The following is a 16,692-nucleotide window of genomic DNA, read 5'->3' on the forward strand; positions in this document are numbered from 1 at the left end:
TATCGCCTAAAACCGGAGCGTTGTGCATCTCCCCACTCATCTCTGCTAGTAAAAAGTGCAGTCCTTCCCTTCCCTTCCTTCCTTTCCTTATGGCTGTATCCCCAATGGGGGACATGTGCCAGTAACTGGTCCTAATAATCAAGGTTGGAAGTTCGACAATAGATGGCGATGTACCTTGCGAGATGGGCCTTATTCAACTCAGCGTGAGGGGACCTAGAAAGTTTATACACCGTTTTGGTCGAAATCCGTATAAATACTCACTTAAGTTTTCATATGAAAACCCATTGGTGAATGCCGCTGGAAGCTTGGCGCGAACCTCCAACCTTTCGGTCGTGAATCCGCTACCCTATCCACTGGGCTACGGCAGCACCTAAGACAATTTTAGTTTAGCACACTCTGCGTCTAGGAACTATCTAGACGGCGCTGATAAAGGACCTAAAAAGTTTATACACCGAATCCGAACAGTGTTGGGCGAAATCCGTATAAATACTCACTTAAGTTTTCATATGAAAACTCATTGGTGAATACCGCTGGAAGCTGGGCACGAACCTCCAACCTCTCGGTCGTGAATCCGCTACCCTATCCACTGGGCTACGGCCGCCCGACATGACTGTTCTCTATTCAGTAGTAGTTCCGTAAATATGTCGTCAATGGGCGCCAGCGACATCAAGGGACGTAGATTGCAATCCTGTTTAACAGGCCTCACTTCGTGCTGTCATCTCTCGGCAAACGGGACTCACTTCGAAGATGGGTGATCTGCGAACGTGCCAGTAAACGCAGAGAGACGTTCGACCACGGTTGACGCAACCCGAGCTCGTTGCCCACTTGGTATTGGTTCTAAGCGCAGACATAGTGCAGGCAGATAATTTAACAGTTACTAGAATCTTTAGTGTCCGCTGCTCTTTCAAAAATGTCGACGACAGAGACCACAAGTCAAAGACCAAGACTGAAGTACGAAGGAAAAGTCATGTTAGCACCGATGGTGCGCATTGGGACGCTCCCCATGCGACTTTTGGCTCTCGACTACGGCGCCGACATAGTCTACACGGAGGAACTGATCGACTGGAAACTCCTTCGCTCGATACGTCGTCCAAACGGTAGGTTAGGTTAGGTTCCTCCTTTATCGACGGTATTATAGTCATGAAGTGTGTGGTCCAAAAAAAATGCACTATAAGAAAAGGAAGAGGAAGAAGAAGACAAAGCAAGGGGATATTACGGAACATAATTTTTTACGGATAGTATAGATACGTCCGAGGATCGCAGTCCCTTAAATATTTTTTTCCTGCGTGTGTATTCCCTATATTTCTTCCTGTTTGTTTCTCTTTGCAGAAGTACTCGGCACTGTTGACTATATCGATCGCACCGACGGTACTATAGTCTTCCGCAGTTGTCCTCGCGAAAGGGACAGAGTCGTCCTCCAGTTAGGCACATGCGATTCTAATAGAGCACTTCAGGTTGCGCGCATGGTGCAGCATGACGTGGCCGGTATAGATGTCAATATGGGATGCCCTAAGAAATTTTCCATGATGGGTGGAATGGGTGCTGCTCTTCTCAAGAACCGAGACAGAGCAAAAGACATTCTCACTACGCTGGTCAATGGAATCGATATCCCAGTGACATGTAAGATTCGAGTACTCTCGAATGTGGAAGAGACACTTGAATTGTGCGAGAATCTCCTTTCTACCGGAATATCTGCCATTGCTGTGCACGGAAGAACGACGGATGAGAGGCCTCAGCATCCGAATCGCAACAATTTTCTTCGCGAAATCGCTGGAAGATTGCCAATACCTGTAATCGCAAATGGCGGTTCCAAAGAGATAGAGAGTCATCGGGATATTTTGAAATTTAAAGCGGACACTGAATGTAGCAGTGTAATGCTCGCTAGAGCTGCAGAATGGAATTGTTCCATTTTCAGAAAAGATGGTATTCTGCCAATTGAGGATGTAATAAAGGCGTATCTCAAGTATGCCGTAGATTATGACAATTCGCCATCCAATACGAAATACTGCGTGCAGAATATCCTGCGCGATCTACAGGAAACTCCGTTTGGTAGAAAATTTCTGAATGCCCAGACATTGGAACAAATATGGTGAGCAATTGATGTCTTATCAGCGATCAGCACGTTACAATTTATATGGTTGATACTATCATAAGAATTTTCGCTGTTGCCGTAGCGATGTGTGGCAGATGGGAGAGTATTGTCGCTCGAAGCGTAAAGAGTACCTCGAGAATGGTCTTCAGGGTAGATTCCAGGTTGTCCCGATGTCGCTCGATAATTCCAGAGGCGTGAAGCGAAAATACGACAATGACGATGTCATCGTTATGAATTGTTCCTTTCTCAGGAATAATTACACGTCCGACATTGACTTGCCGAAGACTCGGCTACTCAAGTGGATACGTGAGAATAAAAAAGAAATGCCAACATATGACACCTGGAAGGAAGACAAGCTTTTTAGATCCATCGTTATCGTGGATCAGAAGAAATATAGTTCTTCCTTTTGGTAGAGTTATAGAATACCCATAACTTCGGTATCTGTACTTTGATTGCACGACTCTTTTGCTTTTTTATTATTGTTCTTAGGGAGAAAAACAAAAAGTGGGCTGAGCAAGGAGCCGCGCTGGTGTCTCTTTGTTCTCTTGGAGTGATCGACACGAAATCATTGATTCGAAGCGGAAACCTCTTGGCTTGATCATCAACGATGCGCTGGTACTGGGCGTATCCGTTCTCCACTCTCCCACCTAAAATGTACGTTCCTTATGCATTTTGTAAATATAATAATACTACGAATAAAAGGCGGCACGATCCTTATACGTACAGCTACTTGTGCTATCTGACTGAATGTCAGATAACAAACGTTTATCCCTTCTACGTCGCGCGATAGACGAAAAATATATCGATGACGCTTTATCGACGGCCCGGCCTAAACCTGGAAAAAAGCAATGCGTCAAGATAACAGTTAATCATCGTCAACGCTAAGAAATAGTGTCATGGTGCTTTTTTCCTTCTTACGCTTCTAATTGTTAGAGTATAAATGCTGCGAATTTGTGCGGTAGCAGTGATACTCTGTCGAAAACACGCGGTAACGAGAGAAACCTTATAATATTTTGGACCGGAGGGTGGTAAACAGACATCGGGGCTGTCGACCCGGAAGTGTGTCGGCAAGAGACACAGCTGCCGAACAATCGGCAGCAGTCCAAAGTATCAGAAGGAACCTGGAACGATCAGGTTTAAGAATGAATCCTTTGGAAAATCCGAGAGAAACGCCGAATGGCGGCTATGAGAACGCGCCGCGGATCAGCTACGTCATGAGCGAGTATTCCTCGGACGAGGGCAGTACTTCAGCGAATGAAGATTACGAGGAGAAGTAAGACTTTCTTAAAGTAAAGAACTCTGATTTCTCGCTTGTTCATGAGGTTCTAGTCGTTTGCATGTACACAGTCCGCAGGCCGAGATTCAATTATGGGACGCGTTCAGAACCTTTATGCGAAAGCCAGAAACTGGCTCGATGGCTGACAAGAGGTGTTTCGAGAAACTACTTCGTGCAGTCAAAGTTATCGTCTACGGCGTGGTTTTCATAGTGGTGCTGGGTGGGAGTGTCGTGTCCAAGGGTACGATACTCTTCATGACGTCTCACATAAGGAACAGGAGATATACGTATTATTGCAATTACGAGGCTGGTGAGTTGTTTTCCGCTAGCATGGTTTTACGATTAAGACTCAAAGTATCTTGTATCCCTTTTCAGGAAGAAGATACAGACAATTTGTCGCGACTCTTCCGGACGAAGGGCGAGTTGCTTGGATGTGGTGCATCTTTTTTGCATTCATCGGTCCGGAGGTCTTCACACTACTTTCAAGCATCAACGCGTGTATATTCAAAAAGTGGAGGATGCCGCGAGTCGCACCCTTTCTCCTTGTGATCTTCATGGAGACCTGCCACACCGTGGGCACCGCGATGCTCTTCCTCTTGCTGCTGCCAAACATGGATGTTGTCCGTGGTGCGATGATCACGAATTGCGTGTGTTTCGTTCCAGGCTTCCTGGGTAAGTGAAAGGAGACTAGAGATGGAAGATCTATTAAATCGACGTCACTCTCTGTCTCACTGTTTCTCCCTTCTCTCTTTCTCCCCCTCCAGCTCTTCTTTCAAGGCACAAGCAACGCGACGACCCCTTGAAGTTTTTGGTGCTCTTCGGTGACTTCGCTGCATTGCTGGTGCAAGCAACGGCATTTGTGGTTTGGCCTCTTCTTGAGACATCTTTAGGAGGATCGTCGTTGCATTGGTTCCTGCCTGGAGCACTTTGTTTGATATCCTGCCGATGGTGGAGCAACTACGTATCCTCGGATAGTCCTCTTGGTAAACTGTTGACAGCAATTTCTTTCACTTCTGGCTCAATAAAGAAGCTTCAAAGACGGGAAATCGAATGCCTTTGCAGGTTTCATTAGATCCTTGGCGAAAGTGAAGGAAGAGCTGAAGCCAAGTAGGAGCATCATGTGCGCTTTAGTGACCATCTGGAAAATCTGCATATTTCTAACAAGCATCATAGTTATCGCATGTTGGAACGGTTTAGATATTTTCACCTTCTTTCGGCTGTTCAGCGATGCATTCGCCGAGTACAATGTCACAGTGATTGAGATCACGTCCAGCATAGGTGGCGACACCATTCCGGATTTCTCGGGAATGATTCCCAATGGCGAGAGCAGCTACGTCACGGCCGAAACTTTTGCACCACTTTACGTCCTGCTGATTCATTCGCTTGCTGGCCTACTCGCCTATTTCTTCGGTAAGCGCAAGAAATCAATTGTCGACCATAGATAACGAAGCATAGGTAATACGATTAATAATCGTAATGATCCCTTTCAGGAAGATTCGCGTGCAAAACTATGATACAGGGCTTCAGTTTTGCTTTTCCCATTAATCTAACCGTCCCCGTCTGCATAACTATACTCGTAATAATGTGCGCTTTGCGTAACCAGGATGTCTGCGTCTTTCACGACACAATACCGGACTACCTATTCTTCGAGTCACCCGCCCTTGTCTCTTTTGGTGACTTTTTAAATGAGCAATACGCTTGGATGTGGCTATTATGGCTACTCTCTCAAACGTGGATTACAATTCATATTTGGTCGCCAAAATCTGAGAAACTTGCATCCACAGAGAGGCTCTTCAGTGTACCCATGTACGACTCTCTTCTAGTCGATCAATCTTTGGCTCTCAATAGGAGGAAGGACGATGCGCCAGGAGACACTGTGGATGAGGTATATTACTTCTTGAATTAAAATGCCGTTGTTAGTAAAATATGTAATTAATAATATTATTGACAACGCCTTGAAGTCATTGACACGCGACGTTCTTCATAATTATAGGATAAGCAAGAGGTCATAGTTGAAGAAGAGGACAGTCAGATGATTTCCAACTCTGCACCGGACGAGTTCTTCATATCGAAAGTCAGGAACAGCGATTATGTGACGCGCATTTATGCTTGCGCTACTATGTGGCACGAGACCAAGAACGAAATGACGCAATTTGTGAGCAGCATCCTGAGAATGGATGAGGATCAGTGTGCGCGACGGGTCGCTCAGAAATATCTCAGAGTACCGATACAGGATTATTACGAACTAGAGAGTATGCGCGACCATTCTTTGTCTTTCAATGTACTTAAAATTATACATGAATTTCACGGAAGATCTCTGTGTGATTTGTAGCACACATATTTTTCGATGACGCGTTTTGCTGCATGCACGGATGCAGCAGCGTGCCCTGCAAACACGACGAGAACGAGTCGCAGGTCAATCACTACGTGATGTCGCTGGTGAAAATTGTCGAGTCTAATATCGAAGCGATGCAGATGCGTGCGTTGCCGCCAATCAAATACCCAACTCCATATGGAGGTCGATTAGTATGGACGCTTCCTGGAAAAACGAAAATGATTGCTCATCTTAAAGATAAGAACAAGATACGTCATAGAAAACGCTGGAGTCAGGTGGCTAAAATGATACGTGAAGGAAACATTAAGTTGCTGCAGTGATATCATATAAAGTTCCGATTAATTCACAGGTGATGTACATGTACTATTTGCTGGGATATCGATTGATGGAACTTCCCATCGACGTAGATCGCAAGGAGGTCATCGCCGAGAATACGTATATCCTCACTCTGGACGGGGATGTAGATTTTCAGCCCGAGGCAGTCAGGGTCCTCGTGCATTTGATGAAAAGGAATAAGGATTTGGGAGCGGCGTGCGGTCGCATACATCCCATTGGATCTGGTAGGATTGTCTTCTGCGTTAACAGAGGTTGTTTCTATTGGATTATCAGAAGCAACGAGAGCTCAAACCCTTTAATATCGCTGTACAGGACCTATGGTGTGGTTTCAAATGTTCGAATATGCGATTGGACATTGGCTACAAAAGTCAACCGAGCATCTGATTGGATGTGTGCTGTGCAGTCCTGGCTGCTTCTCGCTCTTCAGGGCCAAAGCCTTGATGGATGACAACGTAATGAGGAAATACGCCACCAAGTCGACGGAGGCAAGACATTATGTGCAGTACGATCAGGGCGAAGATCGGTGGCTCTGCACGCTCATTTTACAAATGGGCTATCGAGTGAGTCTTCGAGGCCATATTTACTTCTTTTACATAACTCTAGACGCTTTATTTTCCGCCAGGTCGAATATTCGGCCGCCAGCGATGCCTACACTCATGCACCCGAGACATTCAACGAATTCTACAATCAGCGACGACGCTGGATTCCATCGACCATGGCTAACATCTTCGACCTGCTAAGCACAGCCAAACAAACCAGACAGATAAACGATAACATATCCTGGCTTTATATCTTCTATCAGTGGATGATAATGGGTGCGCAATAAAGAAGCTCGCCGGTTTCTTGGCTAATACGAGGACATCATAACGCTCTGATCCTTACAGGCAGTACGATTCTTGGACCCGGCACGATTTTTCTTATGCTCGTTGGGGCATTCGTGGCGGCCTTTAATATAGATGAGTGGACCAGTTTCTATTATAATCTTATCCCGGTTTTGATATTCGTCATCGTCTGCTGTATCTGCAAAGCTACCACACAGGTGACTAGCGCGTGAGCTAATTCGAGAGTGGCGTGAATAATAAATCAATTGATGGGTATTGTCGTAGCTCTTCATAGGGGCGATCATCAGCACTGTATACGGCCTGGTAATGGTCGCCGTACTCGTCGGGATAATGATCCAGATAGCGGAGGATGGTTGGCTCGCCCCCAGCACTCTATTATTCTTCCTGATAGCTGGCCAGCTGATCGTTGCAGGGCTTTTCCATCCTCAGGAACTTCAATGTCTCGTATGGGGAATTATTTATTACGTGACCGTGCCCTCAATGTACATGTTGCTCATTATATTTTCACTGTTCAACTTGAATAATATCACTTGGGGAACAAGAGAAACCAAAAAACCAGATGAGGTAGGAGAAGAATACATTACTCTTTTAAATAGACTGGCAATTTTGATTATCAGCTTGGCTAAGTCCATCAAGTACTTGACAGGAATTGCAAGAAGAACAACAAGCAGAGACCGCGGAGGCGAAAGAAACAAGTGGCAAGAAAGGAAGTGGTTTCTTTAAATCTCTAAGTGGGACCAAAAATACGTCGACGACTGGAGCTATAGTCTTCTCTCTTGCTGGTCTGTTCAAGTGTATATTGTGCACGCACGGAAAGCCATCGGAGGAGGAAAGACGATTTGACGCCATTTCTGAATCATTGGGAAAAGTCAATGCGCGGTTAGAAACAATGGAACGGTCGGTAATTTCCCGTGCACCTGGATTTTCCCTATTTAATTACATGCAATATAATTTCTCTTTCAACTTCTCCGCTGTATTGTATTTCTGCAGTAATCTGGATCAGTCTCAACAGCCAATCGGACGTAGACGCAGTTCCTTCGTAGGATGCAGAATTGGCGCTAGCAATGACAACCTAGGGGTGATCAGCGAAGATTCTGCAGAGGATGCTGAGTCACACGTTAGCGATACGGCCTCGGAACTGAGTGACGTCACCGAGAATTCTGAAGCGAATCGCGAAAGAACATTTTTGATCAGCCCCTATTGGCTGCAGGATGAGCGACTTCGCAAGAGCGAAGTGGATTTCTTAACGAACCCGGAGGAAGGCTTCTGGAAGGATCTGATAGGAAAGTACCTAAGGCCCATAGATTTGGATAATAAGGAACAGGTGAATAACACATGATTCAAGATACACATGAATTTTCATTGTTCTATCGTTATATTTTGATTGGTGGGAGTGACGTTTTACAGATGAAAACTGCTGAGGATCTAAGGGAGTTGCGAAACGAGTACATCTTTAAGTTCTTTATGATTAACGCGCTTTTCGTACTGATTGTCTTTCTTATGCAATTGAACAGAGACGTCTTGCATTTCCAGTGGCCTCTAGGAATCATCTACATCATAAGCTACGACGAAGCATCCATCGAGGTTTGTGCATCTACAATTTCCTTATTTTCTCTCTCTCATTTTTCTTTTTTTTTTTAACAGGTACATCTGTCCAAAGAATACTTGCAACTAGAACCCATTGGCTTCCTTTTTATTATAGCCTTCGCGGTAATCCTTCTGATTCAATTCGTGGCCATGCTTTTCCATCGATTTAACACCTTCTCCCATATAATAGCAAATACCACACTTGACTGCTATTGTTGTAAAAAGGTAAAAACTTAAATTAAACAATAAGCGAAGCCTTTTGTATAATTTCTTGAATATCATATCGGCAGGCATCGGATCTCTCTCAAGAAACAATACTGAACAATAATGTCCTGGACATCGTGCGAGAACTTCAACAAGTCGATGATATTGATACGGACTTCCGGAAGTCCAGTGCAATTTCTCCAAAAAGACGCAAAACCATACACAAGCTCGAAGAGAATAGACAAAGAAGGCCGACCGTGGGTACATTCGAAAGTACCTTCCGCAAGAACTTCAAAGAGGCCGACATATCTGGTAACTTGAAAAGAATTTGTTTCAATGTAATGTAATTTATACATTGCGCTTTGTAACGTTCTCGTTTTTTCTATTAGCACTACCACGACTCGTGTCTGCGAGAATGTCCAGCAGAGCTTTCAAGGCATTCGAAGAGCAGCGAACGACTGTAATGGCAGAACGCAAAAAATCGCAATTGCGCAAACAGAGCAACGAAGACAATATTTCTTCCAATGACATTGAAACTCATCCAGGAATGGCTGGTCAAGTCCATCCAATGCATTCCGATGACGAAAACCCTTACGCCTACGATAACGACGGATTGGAACTTCATGAATTACCGATTCGCAATGTCGTCGCACCACCACGCGTCAGTCAAGTTACATTCCAAGAAAACACAGAAAAAAAATAACCACACGATTTTTGTTTCTTTAATTCTATTCTTTGTGTTCTTATAACGTTATATAATGTACAGTGGAACATCTTCATGCGATAGATTTCATGTGCCGGTAATCGACAAACATCAGGCGTCTTACAGATTAGCTTCAATAAATGAGCAGCCAAACCGCGTGATCGTCTGTTTCAGTAACTTTTAGGGAGACCTAAGAACATGAGGACCAAGTGATGATTTATTAAGATGCCTGGCTTTTTCCAACTGTGGAAAGAAACTTTACCGGATTCGGCCAGAGATTCGAAGTTTGACGACTCTTGTCCGAGTCGAGTACCCAGTGTATTTTCAACATACGCTCTTCCGGCGCTTAGCACGCTCCCCCTCTTGCCCAGAGTTCGCCCTTAGCATCATTTACAATCTGTGCCATTTGGTTTTGTCTGTATTAGGAACCTAGAGCTGACTGCAGCTGATTCTATTATTTTTTCTTTCCGGCTACCTACATAACGAAAACTTTTTATGAATCCTACATTCTGAAACCGTCAATTTTTCGCGGCATTTGAATCTAGTTACTTCCAGCTGAACATCGACAGTAAATGTTGACGTCCTGCTTGAGATTTATTATTAGATTCGTGGTATGTTACATGTCATTTCATAATGTGACGGTCGCTTAGGTATTTCAAGAACTCGTGAGAACAATAACGAGACTATCGCAGTTAAGGAATTTAATTTTAGGCCATATTCGAACGTTCAATAATTTCTTTTCCTATTTATCCTTTTGTAGTATAACATCTAAATTTCTTCTTTGTATAAAATCTAAAATTCTTTAGGAAATCGAATATTAAAAGACAGTCGTAGTGCTAATGCAGACAATAATTTATTCGAATATTTGATAAGAGCTATTTTTGTTAATGCTCCTTGTGCTTCTGAGCCTTCTCTCATTACACTGCAGGACTCGACTAATTTATAAATAACAAACTATGCACAACCTTAGATAAACTGTGCAAAGGCCCAGAAGAACAAGGAGCCTCGTTCAAAAAGCATTTGATTGATAGTTGATAAATACTTTGCACTGACAATGTTAAATGAAAATACAAGTGTTAACCTATGAAGAATTTTAATCATTACGCAGGATTCGATGGCAATCCCATTGACCAGGCATCTAATAATTTTTGATCATGTGGTCCAGCCCCCAAACTTACCATAAGACCAGAAAGGTCACCTCTATGTCCACGACCCCGCATTGCATGGACAACCTTCGCGATGCTGCAACATCAATATATCTATTTGTAATAATCCCTGATTCCTACCTGTCAATTATAAAGCTCACTGTTACCATGTAAATAGATCATGTTTATCATTTTGTAAACTTACTTTGCCCATTCCTCTTGTAATGCTGCCAAGTGTGCCCTCAGTACAGAATCACATAGTCTTTCATTATCAAAAGCTTTTTCTATTTTATTTAACAAAGTAGGAAGTTTTGCAGGCAGCGTGCCGCTCCATCTCACCAAATGAGTACTAGCATTTTCAGATCGATGTTCAGCAGGAATTATATCTAGCCTGCACACATTTGCACATGGGAGAGGTACTGCTACAGATGTCTCCACTCCTAAAAGTACTTATCGTTATTCTGTATGCTTTAGGGAGACCTTCAGTAATAAGTAAAAACTTACCAATGAAATTACAGATGTTTGAGTCGAGATATTCTTCAGTCTGTATCTTGACCCTTTGGCATGCTCTTGGTACAAGAGAGCATAATCCATATAAAGATTCCAGTGTTTGAACTTTAGGACCTCTCACTAAGATTTGCACTCCGGTTAAGCTTGAGTACAGGATCTGTCTAAACTGATCTCCTCCAAGTACTTTTTTTAAATCCCTCAAAATTGATACTGGAGTTTTCTCCGTTATTGCAGTGAATTCTGGTATCAACACTGATTGTTCTTGTATCAAATTAGTATTTACTGGGGACTTAGCATTGACCAACGTAAATCCTTCTTCAGTTTCTAAGATACAAGGCAGTCTTATAATAACAGCAATTCTCTATAATGTCGATATTTAATATTCTAATGGTACTAAATCCCATACCCACGTGGTGTTCCAAATTGTGATTGAGTTCCTCGTCCAGCAAACTCATTGGCAAAATTTCGACAAAGTGTCTCGCACCAGCACTCAGTATCCACACAAACCACATGTGAATTCTACAAATAGTTGATGAAAATGTAAATGAATAAATGGACAAGCATCAACGAAAAAGTAAAAGAAACAATTATTTACCTGGCAAAGACATGCTCCTCGTTTGTAATCTCAGTGAGTGCTCGTGGCTGTTTATTTGAAATAGTTTGTGATCCGAATGCGCCACTAGCTGTTGACAGACGAACAGCTCTTTGTGGACATTCGGCTTCGTCGGCATTGTATTTCCGTTCTGTATAATCTTGCAGCTCGCGAATGACTTCCTTTAAGTTGTCAACGAGGAACGGCCACATGTTCAGTAAGAATTGCTTATCCCTCATAAAGACAATAAAGCTACACCATCTTCGGAATCCTCGTGCCTGTAAGTTATCATCACTAATTATTTTATCCTAAACCCGTAAAGGAAACAAGCTCAGCAGCTTACCTGAGCATCCTTGAGCGTAAATGTGTGACTGAGAACATGTCCTCTGTATTCGTCTCCAAAGTAGCAGACACCTTCCTTTCCCGGATGCACTTCGCAGCTGAGACTCCTTGAAAGGCAGGGGAGATATATTATTATTTAACTGTCGCGTCGCAATATCTCCAAGTCCCATGACGAATGAGCGCGAACCTGATGCAGGCGTGCTTGAGCAAATTGCGGACGTCCTGCGTTAAGGCTCGTTGGGCCGACAGATAAGAAGTCCTGGCATCGTGTTCGTTACTCAGATATTTAATTGTGTCGATACTTTGGCATCCTCCGCATTCCCCTTGATTCTCATCTTGTGTGGTTTGACCTTCACGAAGAACCTTCTTTGGACCATAAAACTTAAGTTTTTCAGTGCTTTGCTCATCATAGTTCCGATAGGTCTGAGTGGTGAAGATCACTTTGGGCCCGTGAATCTCGCAAAAGGTGCACAGCGCTATCACTGCGTCCATCGTTCCTTCTTTCTCTGGTCGGAATCTTTCGCCCGACAATTCGACTTCCCTGCCGTTTCTATACGCTACATGCACCTCGCGTATAGATATACTTTTTACGACGTTTTCTTGGTGTCCTTAACATTACCTGATAATCCAGAAAAAAAGTTCAATTTGGTGGATCTTATTGGCCACTGTGTCTGTTCCTAACATATTAGTTGACATGTCCTCTCGAATCACACCACATTTGACATGTTTGAGAAGCAGGGCAGATCAGGGAATTCCTAATTGTTACAGCTGATTCGTGTAGGATTTAATACTCCTGACCTAACCTATGATTCTCGAACGTGTACGGATGCCGTGCACTTTCGATGAACGTAAATATTCGAATATTCTACATGGATATACATAGCTCGGTACTTGCCTATATTCTAGTAGGAACACGAAAAGAAATTATTATTATTATTATTATTATATCGCGACATTTTCACGTGATAAAATAAAAATAAAGGTCAGTCAGAGACACATGACATGTTACGATAAAGTCAATCTTTGTTTCGACGTGATTACATTCTTGCGCACAAAACGGCACGAATACTCCTTCCTGTTTAGCCTACTGAACTCTAACCATACTGGAACGCGTACGCCTATATTCGGAGATAGTCCGGCCAGCGCGCTGACCTCTCGCTGACGAGTGGATGAGGTTGTCCTTTTCGAATTGAACTGCGCATGTGGTGTACAAACCCTGCAAAAATGTTGTCCCGCCGACATATCAGTGCCAGCCGTGGTGCGATGGAAAGAGTATTGAAATGCCAGTAAATACATATAAATCCTATCCAGGCTCCATGCCCCTTATAAAAAGGACAAAAAAATACTTAGCCATCTTCGAAATAAAATATATGTGCCACTATTTCAGGTTCTGTTTTGTTGGCTTATGGCCAATTTCTTCACCTTCGGATAAAATTTATCCTCCGTATAAATCCCCAGCTAATCAATCATTTTCAAATTTTAGAAGTTTATCTGCAGGATAAATTTTATCCGAAGGTGAAGAAATTGGCCATTAGTCCTCCCCGTGCGCACTGCTTTATTTCAGCTTAAACTTTTTCAGCGACTGTATAGTGTGTAATACAAAAAGGCTGCTACACTCGCCTTAGTCCCTGCTATCTCTCTCTGGTTGCCCCCATCACTGCTGTACGCGTTCCAGTGTGGCTAGAGCTCAGTGATTTAGCTACTTTCCACCACTCGCCACTCGCCACTCACCTACCACCAGCTACCACTTAAAAGCACAGTGGATTGTACAAAACAATATTACTATCTCTGGTATTACAAAGTTCCCACCTGTCTACTGGTAGAGAAACTATGAACTTCCGAACGCAAAGAAGTTTAAGATTACTCGGTTGATAACTTTCAGAGGAATTGTGAGAAGAATAATAAATAACTCTACGACGCTACCGAATCTCACCGAAAATAATGATTTATTAGATATGCATATGCATATGCATATGGACTTTCAGAATTCACAATCGCAACTAAGTTTGAGCTTGATTCCTTCATAGGCTGCCCTCATCCATATTCCTACTGCGTGTGCTCCAGGATCCGGATATTTAAAGGTCTTGCGAGAAGAAATAAGTATGTAGTTTGCGGAAATTAATTTACAGCAAAAGTAAGTGCAAATGAAATGTTACCTTGCACCGTATCAAGCTGGCACGTCCTGCGGAGGCCGACATGCGAAGAGTCTCGATGGCGCACAATTCCGCAACCTTCACGGCATCTCCAAAGGCTCTAATAGGATGTAAATTTGCCTCAAGCGATTCTGCGAATCGATTTTGCGCGGCCAGCAAAGGATCCAACATCGTTCTATCGCCTTCGCTTGCGTTCCCATAAGCCGCAATTGCTTTATTTCCGGCAGTAAGAGCATTCAGCCACGTGCATGCAGTCACAACTTCGTTTTCCGAACTCTCGGCGAAAACCTTACATTGTTATTTAATTTTCAGATACAAGTGTGTCACGTTAGAATTACTGAGAAACGTACTTGAGCAGCAGCATCGAAGAACAAGGAATATAAACCACCTTGAAGGCCACCCATTTCCTTTTCAGTAATTTCACTAATTTGCCTGAGTGTCACGAATGGTCTTGTGCCGCATAGCTGATTTTCCTGTTGCATCAACATGTTGCATTTTATTGTCACAAATAAGCATGCTTTTCAAAAAGTTTACCTTAATCGCAGATTTAATGGCAGCAGCACCGCGAGCCAGTGTACTGCCGCAGTCACCGTCACCAGAGTCATCATCCATTATATTTAGTTGTTCCATACAAGCAATTAATGCCTCGCAGGCAAAGGTAATGACAGTCAATAACACTTTTGCGGTTCCGTCTTGTATCGTTGGACCTATCGAGTCTATCTTGTTGTTTGAGACATTCTACGGAAACAATTCTTTCAATAAAGTTTAATGTAACATGGAAGAGCCAATGATTTTACCTTTTCGTATATTCCTGTTGTTGTTAATTTTCTCTGAATGTTTATCTGTTAAATAAATAAAATTTGTATGTGTACGTAACGATGCGACTTGTTATTGGAGGCTCTTACCAATTCTGTATCGTTCAGATTAAAAACTTTTGGCCAAGCCAGAACAACTGTTGGAGCGTCTAAATATTTTATCAGATTTTCGTCCGATAAGATTTTCATGATAGTTAACTGAAAGCCACACGTGTCCAACGATGTCATCAACGTTCCCACGTAAGCACGTTTGATTTTAATACCAAAACCTGCCAACTGTCGCATCGTTTCCAGTACAATTATATTGATTTCCAATTGACTGGAACCTATGAAACATTGTAATAGTAGAATAGCGGTAGTCATGTATTGTTTTTGAAAACAGACTGGAAATCCTATTTCTTCTCACACACCTCCAAGATTATTAATCATAATTGCTACGTCCTTGTTGGAACCCTGTAATTCCTGATCAAATAGCGAACTGCTCCCGTTCTCGTCTGTGATCGCTCCCATCGTCTCCAGCAACTTGGAAATCATGCTTTTAGCTGTAGCAGTGTGTATTCTCAAGACTCCAGGTTCCCCATGTATTCCATAGCCTGAATGTCAGCCGGATTAATAATTTTCAAGAGAATGTTTCTTATCGAAGTTCATTACTCATGTTGAGTTCCATTGTCGACAGTTGCAACTCTACCTATCTCCATTTGCACAGGCATCGTATCCTCTGTACAAGCGCAACTGCCAACCGGAAATGGTACCTTAGTGCATACACTGACAGTACTTATTCGACCTTCACTCGAAATTAGGTTGCAATTCTCGTAAATCTCTTGGAGACTTTTTCCATCTTCTGCCATGGCACCAGCGACTTTCTGTAGAAATAGGATGCCAGCAAGACCACGTGGGCCAGCAGTTTTTTCAAATGTTTTTAAACAAACATCATCGGCCACGAGGATCATCTTCACCTTTAGCCCCATATTTTCTGCACGCAATTTCGCCAAGGCAAAGTTTATGCGATGTCCGGTGTAGTTTTGCACTATCATTAAAATACCTGCAAGTACAAAATATTATTGATCATTCGCGAGTTGAGCTTAACATTTCAACGAAATATTCTGGTTCTGGGCTACTATATTACCCGGTGCGTGATTAGTTCCCAGTTCCTCGATGACCCTCAGTATTGTGTCACTCGAAGGTGCAGCGAATAAATTTCCTGAGATCGCGGCGGTAAGCATGCCAGGTCCAACGAAACCAGCAAACGACGGTTCATTACCGGCTGCTCCTCCAGAAACGATCTTAACCTATATCACTCCAAGATAAAGACGATGAATTCGCGTATACTATAAGTGAAAATTAACGTAGCAAAGAATTGTCTATGAACTCAGATACTCTATTTACCTTGTCATGTAGATCATTGTAGTCTCTTCTTAGTACAGCATTACATCCTTCGAGAAGTATAAGTCCATTGTGCACCATAACCATTCCGTAGAGACTCTCGCGAACAGCCTCAGTCGGATTGTTCACGAGTCTTTGAATTCTTGACTTTGCTAACGGGACACAGTTCTGGCACGACATTGCTAGGCTGGTAAAACAATCGTTCCTCAGTGTGTTGTAAAGTTAAGCAGGTTAAGCACTCTGCGCGTTCAGTTAAAAAACCTTTACTTGCCTAGATGGCGCCAGGCGTGACAAAGATATTTGATTAAAGCAGAAAAAGGTGCAATGCACGCGCCCAATGATTTCACTTCCCAAAGAGTTGAAATGGAATTGGAGAA

The 16,692-nt window shown here is 43.0% G+C and overlaps 3 protein-coding genes across 4 annotated transcripts; 2 read left to right on the plus strand and 1 right to left on the minus strand.

The window, feature by feature from the left end:
• Positions 1-612: 612 nt before the first annotated feature.
• On the plus strand, positions 613-2,809 carry LOC107264611 (tRNA-dihydrouridine(20) synthase [NAD(P)+]-like). The gene is made up of 4 exons (XM_015733045.2): positions 613-1,097; positions 1,330-2,089; positions 2,175-2,501; positions 2,582-2,809. The coding sequence occupies exons 1-4, from the start codon at positions 911-913 to the stop codon at positions 2,688-2,690; spliced, it is 1,383 nt and encodes a 460-aa protein (XP_015588531.1). The 5' UTR covers positions 613-910; the 3' UTR covers positions 2,691-2,809.
• A 141-nt stretch (positions 2,810-2,950) lies between these two features.
• LOC107264603 (chitin synthase chs-2) lies at positions 2,951-10,463 on the plus strand. Of its 2 annotated transcripts, none has more exons than XM_015733016.2 (19): positions 2,951-3,365; positions 3,440-3,678; positions 3,744-4,040; positions 4,133-4,351; positions 4,431-4,778; positions 4,859-5,253; positions 5,362-5,620; positions 5,701-5,978; positions 6,053-6,263; positions 6,352-6,599; positions 6,662-6,854; positions 6,924-7,078; positions 7,146-7,445; positions 7,528-7,778; positions 7,872-8,205; positions 8,289-8,465; positions 8,526-8,693; positions 8,759-8,984; positions 9,062-10,463. In XM_015733016.2, exons 1-19 carry the CDS (start codon positions 3,235-3,237, stop codon positions 9,373-9,375), a joined length of 4,743 nt encoding a protein of 1,580 aa, XP_015588502.1. In that variant the 5' UTR covers positions 2,951-3,234; the 3' UTR covers positions 9,376-10,463. The 2 variants fall into 2 exon arrangements, with proteins under 2 accessions (XP_015588502.1, XP_015588503.1); XM_015733017.2 differs by having other exon boundaries at positions 8,415-8,465.
• LOC107264606 lies at positions 10,207-16,592 on the minus strand. Its single transcript, XM_025081904.1, has 18 exons — positions 16,319-16,592; positions 16,059-16,221; positions 15,621-15,974; positions 15,343-15,525; positions 15,023-15,258; positions 14,915-14,959; positions 14,652-14,855; positions 14,468-14,590; positions 14,121-14,405; positions 13,957-14,047; positions 13,696-13,711; positions 12,152-12,574; positions 11,966-12,071; positions 11,626-11,900; positions 11,437-11,549; positions 11,025-11,354; positions 10,726-10,960; positions 10,207-10,617 (listed from the first exon to the last, which is right to left on the minus strand). Exons 1-18 carry the CDS (start codon positions 16,493-16,495, stop codon positions 10,476-10,478), a joined length of 3,501 nt encoding a protein of 1,166 aa, XP_024937672.1. The 5' UTR covers positions 16,496-16,592; the 3' UTR covers positions 10,207-10,475.
• Positions 16,593-16,692: the final 100 nt, after the last annotated feature.

The sequence above is a fragment of the Cephus cinctus genome, unplaced genomic scaffold, assembly GCF_000341935.2.
Source record: "Cephus cinctus unplaced genomic scaffold, Ccin1 Ccin1_scaffold0189, whole genome shotgun sequence".
Taxonomy (NCBI): domain Eukaryota; kingdom Metazoa; phylum Arthropoda; class Insecta; order Hymenoptera; family Cephidae; genus Cephus; species Cephus cinctus.

What these genes read in the sequence shown, in the direction of transcription:
- LOC107264611 (XM_015733045.2), top strand. Translation starts at nt 911, where the DNA reads ATGTCGACGACAGAGACCACAAGTCAAAGACCAAGACTGAAGTACGAA. An exon ending in CTCGATACGTCGTCCAAACG is followed by an intron (nt 1,098 to 1,329) that starts GTAGGTTAGGTT and finishes TTCTCTTTGCAG; the next exon opens with AAGTACTCGGCACTGTTGAC. An exon ending in CAGACATTGGAACAAATATG is followed by an intron (nt 2,090 to 2,174) that starts GTGAGCAATTGA and finishes CTGTTGCCGTAG; the next exon opens with CGATGTGTGGCAGATGGGAG.
- LOC107264603 (XM_015733016.2), top strand. Translation starts at nt 3,235, where the DNA reads ATGAATCCTTTGGAAAATCCGAGAGAAACGCCGAATGGCGGCTATGAG. An exon ending in GGATTATTACGAACTAGAGA is followed by an intron (nt 5,621 to 5,700) that starts GTATGCGCGACC and finishes TGTGATTTGTAG; the next exon opens with CACACATATTTTTCGATGAC. An exon ending in CTATCAGTGGATGATAATGG is followed by an intron (nt 6,855 to 6,923) that starts GTGCGCAATAAA and finishes TGATCCTTACAG; the next exon opens with GCAGTACGATTCTTGGACCC.
- LOC107264606 (XM_025081904.1), bottom strand. Translation starts at nt 16,495, where the DNA reads ATGTCGTGCCAGAACTGTGTCCCGTTAGCAAAGTCAAGAATTCAAAGA. An exon ending in CAACAGGAATATACGAAAAG is followed by an intron (nt 14,856 to 14,914) that starts GTAAAATCATTG and finishes TTGTTTCCGTAG; the next exon opens with AATGTCTCAAACAACAAGAT. An exon ending in CCAGCTTGATACGGTGCAAG is followed by an intron (nt 14,048 to 14,120) that starts GTAACATTTCAT and finishes TCTTCTCGCAAG; the next exon opens with ACCTTTAAATATCCGGATCC.